The following is a 20,439-nucleotide window of genomic DNA, read 5'->3' as shown; positions in this document are numbered from 1 at the left end:
TGGGTATAACGTGCTAGCAGGCCACCCCCAGAAGGCAGTGGCACATTGCTTAAGCCAGGACAGGAACTGTTCGGAATGAACAGAAAGCAGTGAATGGCGTGCATCTCTATTTCGTCTCCCCTCCATTTTCCAGTTTTACATCTCTCTTTCGTTCGCACCCCTTGGCCTTCTCCTTGCTCTCTCTGAGCCAAAACAGTGCTTTCGGCCTGCCAACAGCTGCTCGCAGCGCTCAGTGGCTACAGCACGCCCTCTAGTGCCAGCCCAGCGCAAGAACACCAACGCGGTCTGGAGGAAACAGGTGGTGTTTTCTTCCTGACTTGGAAACCCACATGCTTCACGCTGCCACAGAAATTTTACCTCTGAAAACCAATAATCAGCAGTGATGAGGTAAAAGAGGAGGCTCCAAAAGGCAAAGTCCAACTTGAACTTGCTTTAAAAATAGATCGTACCAATTGGTCAAATAAATTATGGTGCATCCATATGGGCAAGAATTTACTACGCAGCCACGGAAAACGTTTGTTTTGGAGGAAGATAAAGATGTGAGAAAGTGTGCATAATAAAATTTTAACTTAAAAAAGGGAACTAAAAACTATATACGGAAAATCCCGATTTAGTTAAAAAAACATATATGTATGTATGTATTTTTTTAAAAATGGAAGGAGGAATAGCAAAACGATGAGTTCTTTCAGAGAGGTGGGAAGATAAGCAGCTTTAATTTTTCCGTGTTCTATTTTCCAAACTTTCTACGATGACCTTCTATTATATGGTAGTCGAAAAAAATATGTTTAAAAAATAGTTCCCACAAAAGCCTCTCAAATTCCCAAGCTACTAGAAATACATTGGAGAACAGGAGTCTGAAGCCAAAAGAAATGAAGACGTAACATGTCCAAAGTTACAGGGTGATTTAAGGACAGAACCTGAAGGGAGAGATGGAAAACACCACGATCTCAGCCATTTGTACAAAACCAGGTTGGAAAAACCCAGCGTCATCCTTATTTTCATTTACTTATTATGCTTTTCTTCCCGAATACTGATGGACCCTGGGAGTACTGACTGTGGCCTGTCTCCCCGTCACAGAGCAAGGGAGAGCCAGCTGGGCGCAATACCTGGCCAGCGCTCGTCCACGGTGGGGTCCTTAGTGGATCCCTGGGCACCGGCTGGGAGAAGCAGAGCCTTGGGATGCAGACTGGTCACTTCCGAGCAGCCCCTCACACCCCTGTGTCTCCAGCCCAGCGTATCCCAGTTCGGATGCCCCCTCCACTCTTCTATGCCGCCTTGTCCCTTCCTTTCTCCTAAATCCTGCTGCTTGGAAAAGACTGCTTTGCTGAACGTTTCCTCAATGCCTGGGTTGGCGCTGTATTAATTTGTACTTTGTGTACGAATTTGTTTAGTATGTGTTTCTGTTTCTACACGTATTGGGTGAGTGTTCACTCCATTTGCAGCTCCCTGGGAGAAGAGCTGTGTGTGTCCCCACGCCCCCCCCCACCCCACCCCACCTGACAGTTTTCAGAGACCAGGTGAGCCTCTGTCAGCCTGGGAGTTCTCTGAGGACAGAGGCAGTGCCAGCCTCCCTGGCCGCATCCCCAGGACCCCAGGCCCAGCAGCCTCTGACCCCGGGGTAATGTGTGACCCTCTCTCCTGCAGGCCCCTTCAAGCCCTGCGAGCACCTCTTTGAGAGCTGGGGCATCCGCCTGGCCGTGTGGGCCATCGTGCTGCTCTCCGGGCTCTGTAACGGGCTCGTGCTACTGAGCGTCTTTGCCGGCGGGCCCGGCGCCCTGCCCCCGGTCAAGTTTGTCATAGGTGCAATTGCGGGCGCCAACGCCTTGACTGGCATTTCCTGTGGCCTCCTAGCCTCCGTCGACGCCCTGACCTTTGGCCAGTTCGCCCAGTATGGAGCCCGCTGGGAGATGGGGCTGGGCTGCCAGGCCACAGGCTTCCTGGCCGTGCTCGGGTCCGAGGCGTCCGTGCTGCTGCTCACCCTGGCCGCCGTGCAGTGCAGCGTCTCCGTCTCCTGCGTCCGGGCCTACGGGAAGGCCCCGTCCCTGAGCAGCGTTCGAGCGGGGGCCCTGGGCTGCCTGATGCTGGCCGGGCTGGCCGCGGCCCTGCCCCTCGCCTCGGTGGGAGAATACGGGGCGTCCCCGCTCTGCCTGCCCTATGCCCCACCCGCGGGCCAGCCGGCTGCCCTGGGCTTTGCCGTGGCCCTGGTGATGATGAACTCCTTCTGCTTCCTGGTCGTGGCTGGGGCCTACATCAAACTCTACTGCGACCTGCCGAGGGGCGACTTCGAGGCCGTGTGGGACTGTGCCATGGTGAGGCACGTGGCCTGGCTCATCTTCGCGGATGGGCTCCTCTACTGTCCCGTGGCCTTCCTCAGCTTCGCCTCCATGCTGGGCCTCTTTCCCGTCACCCCGGAGGCCGTCAAGTCTGTCCTCCTGGTGGTACTACCCCTGCCCGCCTGCCTCAACCCGCTGCTCTACCTGCTGTTCAACCCCCACTTCCGGGATGACCTGCGGCGGCTCTGGCCCTGCACGGGGACCCCAGGGCCCCTGGCCTATGCCGCTGCCAGCGAGCTGGAGAAGAGCTCCTGCGATTCTACCCAGGCCCTGGTGGCCTTCTCTGATGTGGATCTCATTCTGGAAGCTTCTGAGGTGGGGCGGCCCCCTGGGCTGGAGACCTATGGTTTCCCCTCAGTGACCCTCATCTCCTGTCAGCAGCCGGGGGGCCCCAGGTTGGAGGGCAGCCATTTTGTAGAGCCAGAGGGCACCCACTTTGGGAACCCACCACCCTCCATGGATGGAGAACTGCTGCTCGGGGCAGAGGGAGCCATGTCAGCAGGTGGGGGCCTGTCCGTGGGCAGGGCCTTCCAGCCCTCTGGCTCCACCTTTGCCTCACACTTATAAATGTCCCTCCTCACTCTTTTTTCCCATCTCTTCCCTCCCCTCTCCTCCCACTCCATGAATGATGGCTGCTTGTAAAATAAATTCAACCAAAACTCAACAGTGTGATCCACAGCAGGATGGCCCAGGCCGTGGGCCCTGGGCTCCACTGGTCTCCTCTCTCCCATGGCCATCACCAACGTGCGCTTCTCGGCCTAGGTTCCCCTTGGCCTTCCTCTGGGCCTCTTTCCAGTCACGTGTGAAGCGGTGGACCAGAGATCTGGACATTTGTCTGCCTAAGGGAAATGAGGGATGAGGGAAGCACTAAACAATGATTGGGGTGGGGGGCTGAGCGGGTCAAGGATCAGGGTACAATGGGCAGGGGGACCTCACCGGGAAAGACCTGTAATGGCACTGCCAAAGGCATTTGGGCATCTGCCCTTTGACTCACGGATTGGACACAAAATGTGTTCTGTGTTCTGTTAATCTCGAGATACGCCTTGAAGAAGACTCTGCCACAATCAGGTTTAGAAGAGACTACAGATTCTGTCCCTTTCTGAGAGGTTCACGGTGCATGTTAGTGGAGCAAAGGCCACGAATTCCCACAGCAAAGTCTGTTGACCTTTGTTTAACCCACTTCCCCAAATTATTTGACAACAGGTTTTCGTTTGGTTGGTTATCATGGGCTGTTAACGTCTCACAGAATGTAACACTGCTCTCTCCCAGGGCCCTCACCTCTCCACCACCTCGTGCTACCCAGTGACATCACAAGGTGCCACCGATCCTAGAAAACCCTGATCGTAGCAGTTTCACCTGGGGTAACGTTGATGATTCCATCAACCAGAGAAGACTCTCCAGTCTCTGCTTTCCCATCCCTCTTGTTCTGCCCTGGGAAGGATGGGGAAGAGGCCACCTTTGTGGTTCCAGCCTCGGCCCCCCACATTGGGGCAGGGGTTAGGGGATCCCACGTGGGTCCCACCTCTTCCCCAAGCCGAACCACCAATGAAACTTCTGCCCTCAGTAAGAGAGAGCATCCCCGGATCCTGGCGGGGTACGCACAGGGAAGCCTATGGCTGCCTGGCTTCCTTCTGGCTCTGAGTTGCCTTCCTGTGGTTCCCCACCATATGCCTCTTGCCAGCTCCTGCCACAAGCCTAGTTCTTTCTTCGCATCCCAGGTCCTGCCTTCTCTGTGGGACAGGGAGCTCCTGGCCAGCAAACTGGAGGGATATTTGCATTGTATGTATTGTTTTGTAGGAAACATTATAGGAATCTGGGATCCCTGGGGGCCCCAAAGAAGCATGACGCTTCTGCCTCTCCGGTCATAACCTTCCTACCTTATGGGTCACTAAGCGCCTCTGAGCATTCTAGCGCTCCCCACCCGAAATACACACGCATTCTATCTCAGGTTGAGGAGGCAAGAGCTAGGACATTCTTAAAGACACAAGAAGGGAATCCAAGGCACAGAAAAGGGGCTCTACTATTAAGACAACTCTGAGAAGGTCCTTCCTAGCCTGCAGTTTAGCTTCTCTTCTACCTCCCCATTGCCCCCGGTGCCCAGTGGAAATTCTGACGCAAGTCCCCAAGGCTGCCCAGGCTGGGGTGGAGGGGTGAAGCAGAGACCGTGAGTGGAACTTGGCACATTTCTAAATTTCGTTTGAGCAACTAAGTTGCCTGGACTCTTACTGGCTCTGAAGCTAAATGTGCTGACCTTGTAATCACAGAAGGACCTTGGGGTCCTAGCACAGGGTTCACCTCGGAGTAGGCACTTGCTAGGTGATGGGGAATTCAGTTATCAATTGGTTGTGTCCCAGGGCTGTCCCCCTGTGTCCCAGGGCTGATCAAGAGCCTTTCATGGAAGGAGTTTGCTCCACTTTGGGTACTGGGAGTTGGTGACTGTTATGGGGAGAGTTCTCCGAGGTGCCCCAGGGATGACAAAGTTGGTGTGATTTTTGGGAGCCTTGACTTCTAGGAAGTCACCAGGGCCCCTCCTCACAGCTACCCCCACCCCATGTGATCCCTTTCCCCCTTGGAGCCAGGGAGCCAGTGTTGAGTGGAATGTGGAGTGAAGTGGCCATGTGTTGGAGGTCTAGGACTCATGGGAACAGTCCCCTGCAGGTGGCCTCTTCTGTGAAAAGGGTGCCAGTGTTCTTTGGCTGCAAGCTCTAGGGTGGCACCGCTGTCATCTCATCATTTACTCCTACAGACCTGGGCACTTGCCAAGTCTGGCCCTTCTGGACATAGGAGAGGTGTGGAGGGAGGGAGTGGAGGTGTTTTCCATGAACTGTTTTCATTATTCAAAAAACCTAGTTGATGTACATTTACCCAAAATAAGGTGGTGAAGTAGTTTCTTTGTTTCTGACGGACTTTCTAGCAAGTCAGTATGTTACTCTTTTGGTTATCTCCATTAGAATCAGTAGAAGATTATGACGGTTTTGTACGTCTTTGATGAAACACAAAAGCAAAAACCAAATGACGCAATGCATGTGAAATCTTCCAAAATGGTGCCCATGGGGACGAATCCATCCAAAGGGCTGTGGTGGTAGAAACGTTGGGAACTGCTGACCTGGGATGTGCTGCCCTGGCCTCTGTGTGTTGTGCCTTGGCAAACAGTGCCAACCACAGTCTCCTCTCAGACCAGCTTGTGGAAGAGAACTTTCTCTAGTGGACCATGGTTTTTAAAGCACCCCTGTGCACATCAAGAGGAAACTCCTTAATTCGGTGCTGAGATTTGAAGACTATGGCTTAACAGAGCCTCTAGTTGGGCCATCTCTTTGCCTTCCTCTCCCCACCTCTTGTTCCTCAACCTCCTTCCCAACTTTCCTTTTCCAGGAAGAATAAAAGGTTCAAGGATTGAGGGAGGGGAAGGAGGAAGAGTTGCCAACAATTGGTAGGGCCTGAATAAAGTGAGGATGATGGGAAGTAGCTAGGATCCTTGATCTTTTCTGGCACCATCTCCTCTAACTACCTCTGCTCTGGTGTAGCAAGTTCTCCCACCCACCCTGTAACCCCCATATCACTTCTGGGTTCCAGGCCCATGCCCTCTCCAGCTGTGTGAAGTGTAAGAATTGTCAAGATGTAAATATTTGGATTCTTCTGTATAATAAAGCACCAGTGAGGTATCACGTGTGTCCCTCAACTTTTTCTGCTGCCGCCAGTAGCTCTGTGGGGTGCAGCCAGAGGTGGGGCTGGTTTCTTGAGAGAGGAGTGATCAGAGAGTCAAGGCTCTTCCTCACCCTGTCCCCTGAGTTCTGGGGCATCCAGGGCACAGCCAAGGAGGCTCAGGTTTGAAGTTTAGAAGGATCAGAATCAATTTGGCTCACCCTTTGTGTGCTGGACACTGGGTTAGGTGGAGAATAATCTAGAGAAAGCAGGCAACACTGTGGACTTCTTGCTACCCAGTCCCTGAGCATCAGAGCCAAAGCGTCTTCCTGGGGTTTCCTGATTCTGTGAATCCCAAAGAATCAGCTTCCTTTCCTCTACTTGGGTGACCTTCCTCACCCACTCTCTGCCTTGAAAATCTTCTCCCCGAAGCTTGGACCCAGAGTGGGGTGATGTCCCCAAGACAAGCAGGCAGTTCCCTTCTAGAGGTAAGGGAAAGAGATTGGGTTCAGTAAAACCCTGCAAGCATGGGAAGGAGATGCGAGCCCGTCAGGGCCTTACTGGCCTAGCGCCTGACTCCCTTCTGAGAGGCCAAACTGTGCCTCCAGGAGCACCCTTCCTCCACTCTTACTGAAGACGGAATTCCAAACCCACCCATCCTTGTGGCCCAACTGGCAAAACACCATTCAGCTATTCGTACCGGACAGGATTGAAAGAGACACAGGGGCTAAGTGAAGCCGCTGGGTGTTCCCAAGAGGCTCTGTGGAGAGCAAGAAGGGAGGCGGAATCTCAGTACATCTAAGACCAGAAAGAGCAGCGGGGCTGGGCCTGGCGTGGCTGAAACCCGAGGGCCATTCTGGATGCGAGGCAGCTCTGAGATCCAGCCAGTGGGAGTTTGTGGCCAGTCGGCTTGGAGCCCAGCAAAGCTGCCCCCTGTAAGCCTGCTCTGGCCTCTGTCCGCTTCTCACCACAGTCCACTGCTCCTCCTCACCCCCTTCTTACCTAAAAGTCTTTTTATAAATTTAATTTTTGAACAAGTAATACATTTGCATGGTTCGAATAAAATATATCTGTTTAATAGTCCCCATTTGCCCATTTCCCAAACCCTCACTGGTCACCACTGTTACAAGTTTCTTGGATATCCTTCCAGAGTTTCTTCATGCATATACAAACAAAATGCATATATAATCTTACTTCTCCTTTCCGCCCAAGGTAGTGTACCATAATTCTGCTTCTGCAGAATTTTTCACCTGTTAACAGAGCTCACAGATCTTTCCTTATCAGTATTGAGTGCTTTCTCATTTTTTTTAGTCTCTCATATCTCTTTATACAGATGTACCCTACATTTTATGCCCCCCTTCTCACAGAAGTGTGGTTTGCTTAAACTTTTGCTTCTACAAACACTGCAACGAGTAACATCAGATGTATGTCATTTAGCACACGTGCAAGTATACTTGTAAGGCACAGTCCCACACGTGAAATTGCTGGGTCAAAAGACAGTTCTAGATCTTGTTCCTGAAGCCATGGAGCCGCACGTGTGGGCGCCGCTGCTCGCCGAGCACCAGGGACTCCGGGCGGTGTGGGGCTTCCCAGCTGGGGCCTGGAGCCGACACTGGCTGTGGGCCCGGCACCGCCCACCCCGAGAGTTCCTCTGGGTGCCAGCAGCCGCAGAGCACCAGCCTGGGGGCGCCCCGATGGTCAGCCCCCGAGGGGCAAGCGGGTCCGTGTCCGGCAGAAGGAGAAGGCAGAGGCTCCCTGGGACCAGGCCGCCTCGCTGCTGCCATCGGAGGCCCCAAGATGAAACCCAGTGCGGCCCAGATCTGGCCTTGGGCTCTGAACCGCCGCTGACCGTTTGCCCGGCATTGTGCAGCTGGTGTGAGTGAGCCGTAAACGCGGAGGGCTGACTTTTTAAAAAAAAAAAGACAAGAGTTTTAGGTAATAATATCTTTTCTTTACCTCATGGCTTCTTTTGACTCCTGGGCTATGTTTATGCATAACTTCTGCTTACGTGGGCCTCACGATGACCCCTGTTCTTCCTCAAGCCCTCTCTACACATCCTTTCTTTCGGCTTCCATTCCTGGCTAATTCCCTTGTTTTCCCTTGGTATTTCCTAGAGATGGAGAACCTGACTAGCCAAGCTTCTTTTCCTACACTAGGTCAGATCACAAGTCAGTGGTCAACTAACGGCCTGACTGCTCAGGCCAGTACCTGTCCCAGTCCACTACATTGTAGCCTAGGAATGGATATGTTCATGCGGGATCCCATCAGACAAATTATGGCTGCTCAGAGCTGCCTCTCTTCTCTCAGAACGGACAGTGGGCCTGCCAGGAAGTTTCCACAAGAGCAGGGACCCTGTTGGTGTTATCCACTGTTGTGTCCTCAGTTCTTTCCACAGGGCCTTGGACAAAAAAGGTGCTCAATTTCTGTTGGGGAAAAAAAAATTAACATATTTAAGTAATCCGTAAAAATTCTGTTTCCCAGCCTAATGGGGACCTCTGGTCAAAACAGGCAAATAACACAGAACAACAGATGGCTTCTTGTCTGAACTGCGTTTCTGTTCCTGAGAACTGGGACTCCACTCAGTAGCCCTGTGTCGTGCCCTTTGCACATGTCCTTTCTCTTTATAAGAAAGCAGAGTGGGCAGCTATTTCTGTGGTGAGATTTGAAGGGCCCTCAAGTTCCCTGACCCCCTTCTCTGTGACAGCTCCTCCCTTGGCCAGCACGGTGCTGGAATTCCACCATCCTAGTTCCCTGTTCCTTCCGCTCGCGCCCTTTGCCTGGGGCCCGTCTTGCTTTGGCCGCCCCGGCCCCATGGCCGCTTCCCTTCTTCCGGGAACATCAGTTTGGCTTTTCCAAAGGCAACGATCCCCACTGCTCCCTCAGGCATGTGGTTCTGGTGGTGTTGACTCCACTCTAGGTTCCAGAGCTGGGATTCGAGCCAGTCTTCTCGGTTTATTCTATTCCCTGGCCGCAGTGATCGGTCCAAGGATGGGCTCCTATCTCAAGTCCTTCTGAAGACTTGCCTGACAGTACATTTGGACTTCTGAGTTTGTGATACGAGGACTTTCGTTTGTTCGTGTGAGTTCGTTAGAGTCTGTCACTTGTAAATAGGCTTCTTGGACAACCCCCCCCCCCACCGATCACCCCCTCCCCATGGCCCAGGAGTAAACCCATTGACCTCTTACCAACTGTCAGGGTGGACAGGGCAGTTATAGAGTGGGAATAAGGAAGCAAGAATGATGTCGGGATAGGCTGTTGCGTGGGGATAGTGGGAGGTGGGTGGGAGGCCCCAGGGAGTAATGCAGGGCAAGAGAGTGCTGGGGGGCGGATGGAAAGGTAGGTGAGAAGGTAGCTGAGACCAACCTCATTTATTTCATCAGTGAGTCTGACGCCAGCAGGCTCTGGCCGTGGATCCCACAGGTAGTTAGGGGATCACAGAACTGCCAGATATCAGCACTAGGAGACACCTTGGAGGTCATGGGCCATCAGGGGACGGAAACCTAGACATTCCCCCAGAAGGAACCACATCACCACCTGACCCTGTTTGGGGAGTTCCCCAGACATAACTCCCAGGTCTGGAGAGAACCTAGCAAATAAATAAAAAACTCACCACTACCACCACCACGACCATCACCACCAGCACCCCAAAAGTAAGTTGCCTCTGATGGGAGGTTTGGGAGAAAGATCCCTCAGCAGGGCTTTTTTTGAAGCAGAGTTGCAAGGTCCTGGTTAAAGGATGCAGACCATGGAATGAAGGGGACGTAGTCTAGTGGGATTGTGGGATCAGGGGGAAAGGCAAGCGGGGAAAGCACATGAAGGGGAAAAATCCTGGAGTGGGGGTGGGAGGTGGGGGTGGGGTGGAAGAGACCCTGGATAACCTGTCATCCTTGATGGAAACAGAGTCGGAGAAAAGGATGGGCACTTGCTGGAAGCCATGGTAGGAGCCAGGGGCAACTCGCCAAGGAGCAAGGAGAAAGTGGAACGTGTCGTTTCTGGGCATAGCACATCGGGTCCGTCACCCCGGGCTTATCCAGCCTCTCCCGGGCTTCCCTGGCAGTCCTTTGTGGGACTCCACACTGCCCTGCAGCCAGCCAGCCTGGGGAGCAGGTTCTGAAACCACAGCCCCCAACCCCCCACCCTGTTCTTGCCTCCCTCAGGCTGCCCCAACCTAAACAAGACAACCTGGGCAGGGGGGCCACACGCTGATGGAAAAATACACACTTGGCTGGAAAAGGAGCTTTATTTGTGTGTGTTGAATTCCCACAGCAGCCGAAGGATAAATAGCTAGTCCCCAGCCTTAGCTTCGAGACTGCCCACAAGGTGGGTGGTAAAATCTGTTCTTATTTAGATAGCTTTTGGGGAGAGGGAGTGGGGGCAGCAGGAGAGGGGAGCTTGGAATCTGCAATGTTTATATGATCAGTCACGGATGTCATCTCTCCTCTTTAATTAGGGGTGTGTAGCGGGGAAACTTTGCTCAGCTTGCTCGTCCTAGGAGCAGAGCAGACTGGCGAGTAGGCGAGGGGCAGGACATCTTTTTGGGGTCCAACTGTGGTTGGACCACTATCTATCTCTGTCCCATCCCCAGCTACGCACTACCCCAGCACGCATTTACCACCCCAGTAAATGTCAGCACTGTGCCAGGCCCTGTACCGGGCGTTTCATGTGCATTATCTCCGTCAATCCTTACAACAGCCTCATGAGTGAGGTACTGTCATTGTCCCCATTCTATGGGAGGAACCCAAAGCACAGAAAAGATTGAAAAGCATACTAAGGGCACACGGTTGGTAAGCAGCACTGCCGGGGCTGGGCTGGGGTCTTCTTGACCCCAGTGTCCATGCTTTTATCCCTTTTTCCATTGTTTCTTGGGCTGGGGGTAGGGACCTGGGCATTTCTCATTCTCATTTTCTCTCATTTCTGTTCTCTAGCGCAGGTCCTCTGTACTTGCTAAGAGATGGATAGATAAGTTCTAATCACTTCTGGCTCTGTTTTTCTTGCAGTTAGAGAAGTTTCTTGTTGCCACCATATCCCCAGCACTTGGAGTCAGACAATGTACACACAATGGACACATTTTCTGATAGGTTCAAATGCTATGAATAAAGGGAATCAGGATAATGGGCCATAGGCTAGAGGGCCTGGGACTCAAGGTGCTCCTTTAGATGGGACAGACGAGGACTTTCTGCGGCAGCTACATTGGAGCTGAGGCCATCCTGGACAACGTAGAAATCCCTGAAGAAGGAATGAGCTAGATGTATCCAAGAGGTTGGGAGTGGCTTGTGTGGCCAGAGTGTGGTGTATAGGGGTAGAGGGTATGCCATAAGGATGGAGAGAGAAAGCCAGCAGGGGCTGGATCAGGGTCTTCTGGCCCAGGGAAGGAGACTGGACTTTTTTTTTTTTCCTAATTGCAAAAGGAAGCCACTTGGAGGGAGGGAAGTAAAATGTGGCTTTGACATCATCAAAAGATCATTCTTGCTGCTGTGAGAAGTGTGGACTATAGAGGGTCAAGGCTGGAGGCAAGCAGACATGGTAAGGGCTGTGACTATAGAACAAGTGAGACGAGAATGCCTTGAACTAGTGTTAGTAGAGGGACGGAGAAGTGGCTGGTAGAACTGACCAGATCTGGTGCCGGATCAGTTGTGTAGGGGGTCTGTCCCATAGGAGGGGCTCCTTTCCTCCAACGCTTCCCCATCTCACACTTAATGTCTGGCTTCACCCTGATCAGTCAGCACATGGCATTTCCCTGACCACAGCGACTGGTTTCAGGGGGGTCCAATCATAGGAACTTTCTCTCCATGGCCTGCTGGGTGTGAATTAGAAAGTACATACCCTGACTGCTGCTAGGAGACACTCTGAAAGGGGAGTATGTTTAAGGAGGAGACAGCCAAGACAAAGTTGTTACTCTGGATGGCAGGTGGAGAGAGGCTAAAATCCTGGTATTGTTGAGCCTCTGAACACATCAACCCAGATGCTCACCCCATCCCTGGACTTTCCATTTATTCCATTAGAACTTTCCTTGTTGTATTGTCACCAGTCTGAGTTGTATTTCACTCACAGCTGAAAGCATCCCAACTGATACACTAATGTTATCTAGGAACCCCAAATCTGGCTTAAATATGCATGAATATAGGAGAAAAGCCTGGAATAAAATCATTTCTGGGCTTTAAAAAGAGAACTAATTTTGAGAAATGGGTTCAAGAATTCTAGAGAAGTTGGAAGTGGATGAAGTGGGAGATACAAAAGAAATTTATATTTTCGTGTATGCCATCATCTGTCATTAACGGATTATATAAATTCACACTTCTTGTCTTGTTTGCCTTGAGTCCAATACCACATGTGTTCTGTGGCAGGCTGTGCTGAGAGAGGTACAAGGTAACTCATAGGTGGTTGAGTAGACATTGCCCTTTCAGAGATGCTCCATTTTACGTGCACGGTGCCTAGCCTAGGTATAAAATCACTGCACCGGGATGAAACTGCTACACCGGGACATGGACAGGGACAATACAGTCTTTATTTTTCTACCTAAGACTCCTAATATCTACATTCTTCAGAAAGTCTTTCACTCAGTATGGGCAGCCTCTTTCCACTTCAACTGATTTCTGCTCAAATCCGTTTTCTCTGTCATCTCAACAGAATAATAAATTCTAAGTAGATTATAAAATCGTGAGTAGGGGATTCAAGTTTGGCACCTATCTGTTCAGAGTAGGACTTGCCATGAAACGAAGCTAGGGACAGAAAGTGATTACAAAAATCCTTATTTAAAGTTGTATGATTATTTGGTTCATCTCATGTCTGATTTTTTCACCATTATTTCTAAAACACGAGCACAATGCTCGGTACACAGCAGGTGTTCCATAAATACTTAGTACCATGGTAATTCTGACCAGCTATGTAAATCACAAAAAGTGAAAACTGCAAAAAAAGGAACAAAAGGGTCCATTACCTTATTCCCACATTCTGTTAAGACTTCTGAAAACCTAGAATCCTTGAAGGCCTGGTGGTAACTGAATTGTTTCCAACAGCGATTTTACATCTACGTCAAACATTGACCATCCCTAGTGATGTTGGTAAGTTGGCAAACTAAAGACAACAATTCCAAATATTTTAACATTCTTATTATATAGCTTTCTGGACAGTTTGCTCCCAGACACACATTCAGGATAAACACACACTCGACATTAAGTGGTTGTTTATTTTTCAGGTTTGAAAGGTTTCAAACTACGTATGTACAAGCTAAATAAAACAAACGAGCCTCAGAGAATCAGTGTGAAGCAGAACACATAAATACACAAGGTCTGTGTTACAGGACACGAAAGATGATAATGTCATCAAATAGAGAGAAAAACATCGAGGAGAGGTAGGCAAATTAGACCAACTTAACAAAGAATATATTAACTACGACCAAGACAAACCCCTAAGCATCAGGGCGAAATTTCTTTTCTATGCCTCCCAGCTGCCTGGCTTTCCTTTTCTGCGTCGTGCTGCACACTTCTGAGTCACCAGCCTCCGGCCGAGCCTCAGGCATCTCTTCCTCATCAGCCTAAGGAGCAGCAGACACGGTAACATGTAAGGTTCACACTAGGAGCCAGGATGGAGAACAACGAAGTGCTACTGTAATATTCTTTCCAAGTACTTCTTTGTTGCCTCTTATATATGATATTCCCTTCCAAAGCATCCTCCTCAGTCTTCTGTATCTTTTTAAATTTTTATTTCTTTTCACAAGTAACTGCTACTTAACTCAATCTGAAGGATGTTACAACTCAGCAAGAACCAGAATATGCAAGTCTTTGTGTTCCTACAGTTTGTATTGTTAATTGAGGAAGCTCTATCAACTTAAATTGGGGAAATTTTCCTTCTCCCTTCTATGAAAGGTCCCATAAGAAATGTTAATTTCCCCCTCTCTCCTATACCTCTCTCACTCCTTCCTGATTCTTGCAGTAGTCCCTTCTCAGTGCTAAAAAAGAAAACTTCCAAAAAAGAATCGGAGTCACCTCTCTTCTATCCTGTTACCCCCAAGAATATAAAAAAAAATTAAGCAGATGCTGCCTGCCCTCTAGTGTTGTCAAAGATGACAACCATTAGGAAAAATGTACTGTTGGTTGAGCTACCAGGCTATTTTGTTGAGTAACTAGTTAGAAAGTTGTAATAATAGGAGAAAAAGATCAATTAGCTGCTCTGGAGTACAGTACAAATTTGGCAAAGTTGATAACCATTTATGCATTTACAGATAAATACACTTTTAATGGATTGACAATAGTAGTAAAATCAGAACTGCACAATCATCATACCTTCTGTTTCTGTTTTGCATGCTTCTCTGTCCACTGCCTGGCATTCTTGAGGAAGACTGGCTTGTTATATTTAAATTCGGAAGACTGCGACAAAATCATAGAAGAGTCAATGGAGAGAAGAATGATTTGTAGCGGTTAAGTTGCAGCTGCCACAGCTATCCTCATACATGAGAAGTGAGAGGTATGAAGAAAGTAGGACATGTGCTGCAGAGGCAATGAGGATACTTACTATGTCGGCCATGAGTGGGTCATCAGGGTTGGGTTCGGACATGAGCAGCTGAATAGAAGTCAGTACAGTTGCAATGTTGAGGGATGGTCTCCAGGCACCCTATACACAGATAGGCAGCTGCTTTTGTATTACTAAGAATGTGATACTCTAATTCAAGTTTTATAGATGAGAACCACACAATGCTGTGTCCACCCTTTACCCACCACTCACTTTTGGTGGCAATTTGAGAACATCTAAACAAATCCTTCCAGCAGAATCAATGTTTGGATGATAGATGGGAGTCAGAAATCGGATCTGAGGAGGTTCAAAGGGGTACCTTTGAAAGCACAGAACAATAGAGAATTTTTATTGAAGTATGTTTCATTATAAACATATATTATAAACACCTTCCTGGTGACTAATCAGGAAGACAGCCTTTGAGAGGCAAACCTTTTCTCTCCTCAAATTTTTATTATGAAAACTTACAAACAACAGAAAAGTTGAAATAATAGCATTAAAAACACTCATGTACCCACCACCTAGATCAAACCACTTTATCCTGTAAATACTTAAGCACGTATCTCCCAAGAATAAGGTCATTCTCCTATATAACTGCAATACTATCAGTATACCTATGAAAAAATTAAAAATGTATTCCTAGTATCATCTACTATTCAGATATCCTCAGTTTTTTTTTTATAGCCAGGTTTTTGAAAAACAGGATCAAATTAAGATTTATACATTGCATGTTTTTTTTAAAGATTTACTTACTTGAGAGTGAGCACATGAGAGCGGGCGTGCACATGTGTGGGGGAGGGGTAGAGGGATAGGGAGAATCTCAAGCAGACTCCCCACTGACCACAGAGCCCAACACAGGGTTCAATCCCACAACCCTGGGATCATGACCCAAGCCAAAATCAAGGGTCAGACACTTAACTAACTGAGCCACGCAGATGCCCCCACTACATTTGGTTATTATGCCTTTTTAGTGAGACACAAACCTTGGGAAATTCCCAGCCTATTTTCAGAACAGATACATCACATGATTATCAAGCTACTTCTCTCAGGACTTTAACAAGTTTGGCCAGGATCTGATCTAGTGAAAAGACATCTACATATCAACAGTTAGACATTCATTTCTTCCCTTCCCCATTCTGCACAAAACTACAACTACAACTCACCTGATGAGAACCTTAAAGGAGACCTGAAGTAGGAGGGGCCTCAACATAAAGACAGAAAGTAGAATGGTGGTTGCCAGGTGCTGGGGGGAGGAGGAGCTGGCAAGTTACTGCTGAATGGGTATGGAGTTTCAGTCTGGGAAAATGAAAAAGTTTTGGAGATGGATGATGGTGATAGGTGCGTAACAGCATGAATACACTTAATGCCACTGAACCAAACACTTAAAAACGGTTTAAATGATCAATTTTATGTTATGCATATTTTAGCACAATGAAGAAAAGAGAGGCCTTAGATGTGATCTAGCCCATTTTTAGAGAAGGAATTCGAACTCCAGAGAGAGGAAATAACTTGCCCAAGGTCACATTACATCATGATAAGAGTAGGATTAAAACCTAGGACCTTTAACTCCTACATTTAATACTCTACTACATTACTCTATCTTCCAATAACCGTACTTTACCTTGCAAGTTTAGAATCTAATTCACACTGGGCGCCTGGGTGGCTCAGTCAGTTAAGCGTCCAACTCTTGATTTTGGCTCAGGTCATGATCTCAGGGTCGTGAGATTAAGCCCCGCACTGGGCATGGAGCCTGCTTAAGATTCTCTCTCTCTGCCCTTACCCCACTCCTCATGTGCTCTCTCTCTCTCTCAAAAAAAAAAAAAAAAAAATCTAATTCACACTAACCTCTCAGGAATGGTAACTTCCAGCTTGAAAACACCTTTTTCATAAGGTGTGTCAGCCGCACCTAATATTTCTTAAAAGAAAAAAAAGGAAATTAAGAGGTAATCAGATGATTTGAATGACTACTCCTAATAAAGTCTACGGTCCTAAAGAAAAGTTGGGTCTAGGACAGTAATTCTCTCTTAGCGCTTTAACAAGCTTCTCATGCAATGCAGCAATGTACCCAAAAAGTTGATGGTGTCAAACAAATACTGACCACAGATCAAATATAAGCTGCAGATTTGTTTTGTCTGTACTGCAGTATTCTAATTATGTTTCCTGTCTGGCCTCACAGTTATTTGAGATGGTGATCTTTGGTCTAAACACTGCTTCAGAGCTAATGCCCAAATCCTGGCTATAAATCAGCAAAAGGTGTAATAAAAGGCCAAAGAAGAAATGTCAAGCAAACCTTTTATACATGTAAACAAATTAGGTTTAGAAAGATGGTAAGGTACTTTGACCTTGCCATTGTTCTCTACTTTAGAATATACAAATGTTCAGATTTCAGCACAATCTTTAATAGGATCGTCATAGGCATGACATGATACCTACGAGCTTGCAGAACATCCATTTTGTCCTTATCTTGCCAGCAAGTGATGCCTGGGGGTGGCTCTGTGGCTAACAAGTTCAGCTCTCTCTTCAGACGTGAAGCTCTCTGCATGGTCCCAAGTAGAAGGAACCACCCACGTTCACTGCACCACACTAGAAGCTGGCTGGGATTCACTGGGGAGAAAAGGGGCAACCTTGAAATAGTCAGCAATAGCGACTTGAGTTTTTAGCACATGGCTTCAGTTTAGTGAAAAACAAACTCTTCATATTAATCCCTACTCTGAGAAAGGAATTGGGAGTTTTTTCCATTTCCTTCCTGTTATCTATTCAAGCACAGTTTAAAAATAAATGTTCTACAAACAACAAAAACACTACAAGTTTCCAATTAATGTCTGTTTCCGCTGACAAATTATAAACTCATAAGGGTAGAGCCTGGGTCTAATTTTGCTCCCCACTGCATCCTCAGTATACCTGGCCTAGAAAAGGCTTGACAAATACTAGCTGTGGGAGGAAGTCTATATATGCTTTGTGAGGACAGCAAGGAATGAATATGATGGAGATAGTGTCACTCTGAGATATTTGTTAGTGAATGCTTAAATGTCTGAGGTTTTCTCCAAGTATTCTGGATTCCACATCCTCCCAATTCTTCAGTATTTCCAATCTTTTTCCCATCAACATTCAAATATGCTCAAAATCTCTCTCATCTAAAACAAACACCCGCACCTACACACACTCAGCACCCTTCCTAACTCTAGTTCCCCTTTAGCTGCCACTCAAAGGATACTAATCTTTTTGATATGAGTTACATGCAATATCTTCCAGTTTGTGGCATGTCTTTTTTCATGTCTTTTAACAGACACACAACTATTAACTTTAACGTAATCAATTTTAAAATCTTTTCCTGTACAGTTACACTTTTATGTATTAAATTTTTCTTTTTTCCTAAACTTAGATATTTGTCTATATCTCCTAAATGTTTTACAATCTTGCTTTCACATTTAAGCCTTTAATCCAGTAGGAACTGATTTTTGTGTATAGTGTGAGGTAGAGGTCCACTTTTGGATCTTTTCCTCCATATGAATAACCAATTGTCCTAGTCCTTTTTATTGGAAAGTCCATCCTTTCCCCACTGATAGGGTCATAAACTAAATTTGCATACAGGTGTGGATCTGTTTTGGGACTCTTCAATTTGTTCCACTGGTCAATTGGATTATCTTTGAGCCAATACCTCACTGTTTTAATTACTGTAGCTTATTAATAAGACTTGATATATAGTAAGTTGAGTTCCTCCGCCTTCTTCTTTTTCTTCAGGCACGTCTTCGTTATTCTTGATCCTCTGCTCTTCCATATGAGTTTTAGAGTCACCTCATAAAAGTCCACACATATATACATCTCAGGGTCTGGTTCTGTTTTGTAAACTGAATACTCAATTTGGCAGTAAACCTAGATTCAGTAGGGTTTAGATGTACTAATTTATTCCAGGCTCACTCACAAAGGCTTAATTTACATTAAAAGGTCAATTTATTAATTTGTACGACTATGATAAAATTTTTAATTTAATCCCATACATTCCCTCCTTAAGCTATTTCTACTTGGAAAACTAATTATAATCAGAAGATTACCTGGTGGGCACAAACTGTAGTTATTGGACGGTTGTTATGATAATCATACACTTATATCGAGGCCATCTACCTCCACCATACGGATGTTTAAAGGAGACTAAATTTGTGTATTGGCTAGGTAAAGACAGTCTCTTGAACTGTGCTGCAGACAAAATGGTCCTTTGGATCTTCCTTTTCTAATCTCCAGGCTTGCTGCTCCTCCACAATTCACAAACTCTTCCAGAAATATTTAAATGAGATTTATAATACTACAGGTGAATTAAACTGTTAGACAGAATTACATTACAACGGTCTTTCATATAAATTATTTTTTAAAGTACTTCCAAATTTCCTTAGACGCACCCATAAGACCATCATCTTTTGGAAACAGGTATTTCATTGGATAAGTTACCTTGCGTTTTATACACAGATCTTTACTACTTTTCTCAGTAAGCAGATACTGAGAAAGCGACCACAATAACACAAGAATCCACAAGAAACAGAGCATACCTTTATATAAAATGAGAACCCAGGGGGAAAGGCAGGGTAAAGGGATTAGAATAGGATGAGAATAAGCAAGACAATTTCTCTAATGGAGGCAACCAGACCCCAATCTCACTATATTAACACGAATTGGTATATGACACTCCTTGGCTCAAAAGCTATCAATTACTGCGCATTTTCTGGGCTCAAAGGTTCTTTACAATCAAACCCCAACTTCATATCCAATAACTACTCCCCACAAACTTATGCTTCAGCCACACCGACTCCTTTTTGCTGCCCATTAAGGGTTTCATTCTCTTTCCCATCTGCAGACAGTACACATTAAACGATCACTTCTTGTCCTTCTCTAGTAAAGCATCCCAATCCTTCACGCCTTTCCATCGTCACCCTCTCTGTGCTTCCACACCAACTTGCATCGGGAGTTATTATTCATCTCTGACCGCTTCTTCTCATGGGACAAAAATCCCTTGAGGGCGGGTATAGTCGCCATAATCTTTTCTTCCTTTTTAAACCAACAACGCCTACAGTATACAGTAGTAAGTCAGAATAACTGGTGTTGGAAACGTGGGGCACACTTCTCCCTGCGGGGCAGGGGCGGCTCGGGCAGCTCTGACCACCGACGGGCTGCGTAGATTCCAGCAGAGCCTCCGCTCAGCAGCCGCTTCTCCCAGCTTCTCCTTCCGAAGACAGGAAACTCCGACATTAGGCACAAACAGGACCTCTGGTCCCCAAGATACACAGGGACCACGGCCGGGACGCGTTCTCTCCGCTGGAGAATCAGAAATCACCCCTCTTACCTGTGGTACTCACCTCACAGCGTAGCACCGCCCGGACCAGCTGCTGCCCACGCCAGCGCACGCCCAGACGGTTGGCGTCGCTCCGCCTCCCGCCACGAGGGGCTTGCGATTGGCCCGCGGCAATGCCCGGGAGAGGAGCGCAGCCCCTAATTGGACAGCGCTCTGAGCCTGGCTTCCGCTCTCGCCGCTTTCAAATCAGAGCGCGCGTCGGACGCAGTCACTCCTGCTCGTGCGCGGAGGTGTGGATCAGGGCCGGGATGTTCGCCGGTTCGGACCGGATGCATCAGTTGGTGTGGCCCGTGCGGTGGCAAGTTCAGTTACGAGGTCAGCTCTCTTTGTCAGAGCAGGGAAGGAGCTGGAAATCTTTCATAGGAGGAACAACGAAGAGAACTGGAAATATTTGAACTGGAGTAGGGACTGCGTGGTACGTCTCTTCATTTAATGGAAATTTTTACCGCGTCAGGGGACACATCGAAGATCAATGTATGAAAGTTAAAGGGATGCAAAATTTAGCCCAATAAAGCATTCTAGCAATGAGACCCCCGAAGAACAGAACAGGTGAACTTGGGACGTAGTGAATTCCTTCATCACTGGAAGTGTTCAAGTGGAAGTTAATTAGGGATG

The 20,439-nt window shown here is 47.7% G+C and overlaps 2 protein-coding genes across 3 annotated transcripts in view; one reads left to right on the top strand and one right to left on the bottom strand.

Moving 5' to 3' along the window:
• LGR6 (leucine rich repeat containing G protein-coupled receptor 6) overlaps positions 1 to 5,982 on the top strand; it is a 118,558-nt gene extending 112,576 nt beyond the window's left edge. The window contains exon 18 of the mRNA XM_045787893.2: positions 1,645 to 5,982. Coding sequence (XP_045643849.1) covers positions 1,645 to 2,900 — 1,256 coding nt within the window. The 3' untranslated portion in view covers positions 2,901 to 5,982. The remainder of the gene's footprint in view (positions 1 to 1,644) is intronic.
• A 7,161-nt stretch (positions 5,983 to 13,143) lies between these two features.
• Positions 13,144 to 19,900, bottom strand: UBE2T (ubiquitin conjugating enzyme E2 T). 2 transcript variants are annotated; one of them, XM_045787649.2, is made up of 7 exons: positions 19,829 to 19,900; positions 16,917 to 17,087; positions 16,329 to 16,398; positions 14,697 to 14,802; positions 14,487 to 14,585; positions 14,258 to 14,341; positions 13,144 to 13,509 (listed from the first exon to the last, which is right to left on the bottom strand). In XM_045787649.2, exons 2-7 carry the CDS (start codon positions 17,023 to 17,025, stop codon positions 13,384 to 13,386), a joined length of 594 nt encoding a protein of 197 aa, XP_045643605.1. In that variant the 5' UTR covers positions 17,026 to 17,087; positions 19,829 to 19,900; the 3' UTR covers positions 13,144 to 13,383. The 2 variants fall into 2 exon arrangements, with proteins under 2 accessions (XP_045643605.1, XP_045643606.1); XM_045787650.2 differs by having other exon boundaries at positions 19,816 to 19,878.
• Positions 19,901 to 20,439: the final 539 nt, after the last annotated feature.

This window comes from Ursus americanus, chromosome 2, assembly GCF_024610735.1.
Source record: "Ursus americanus isolate L20-20 chromosome 2, mUrsAme1.1.p, whole genome shotgun sequence".
In the NCBI taxonomy this organism is placed as follows: Eukaryota; Metazoa; Chordata; class Mammalia; order Carnivora; family Ursidae; genus Ursus; species Ursus americanus.
This window is presented reverse-complemented; position numbering and strand designations above follow the sequence as displayed.

Coding starts and splice junctions, on each gene's coding strand:
- UBE2T (XM_045787649.2), bottom strand. CDS start 17,025: ATGCAGAGAGCTTCACGTCTGAAGAGAGAGCTGAACTTGTTAGCCACA. Junction 14,586..14,696: donor TTCTCAAATTGCCACCAAAA/GTGAGTGGTGGG, acceptor ATCTGTGTATAG/GGTGCCTGGAGACCATCCCT. Junction 14,342..14,486: donor ACCCACTCATGGCCGACATA/GTAAGTATCCTC, acceptor ATTTTGTCGCAG/TCTTCCGAATTTAAATATAA.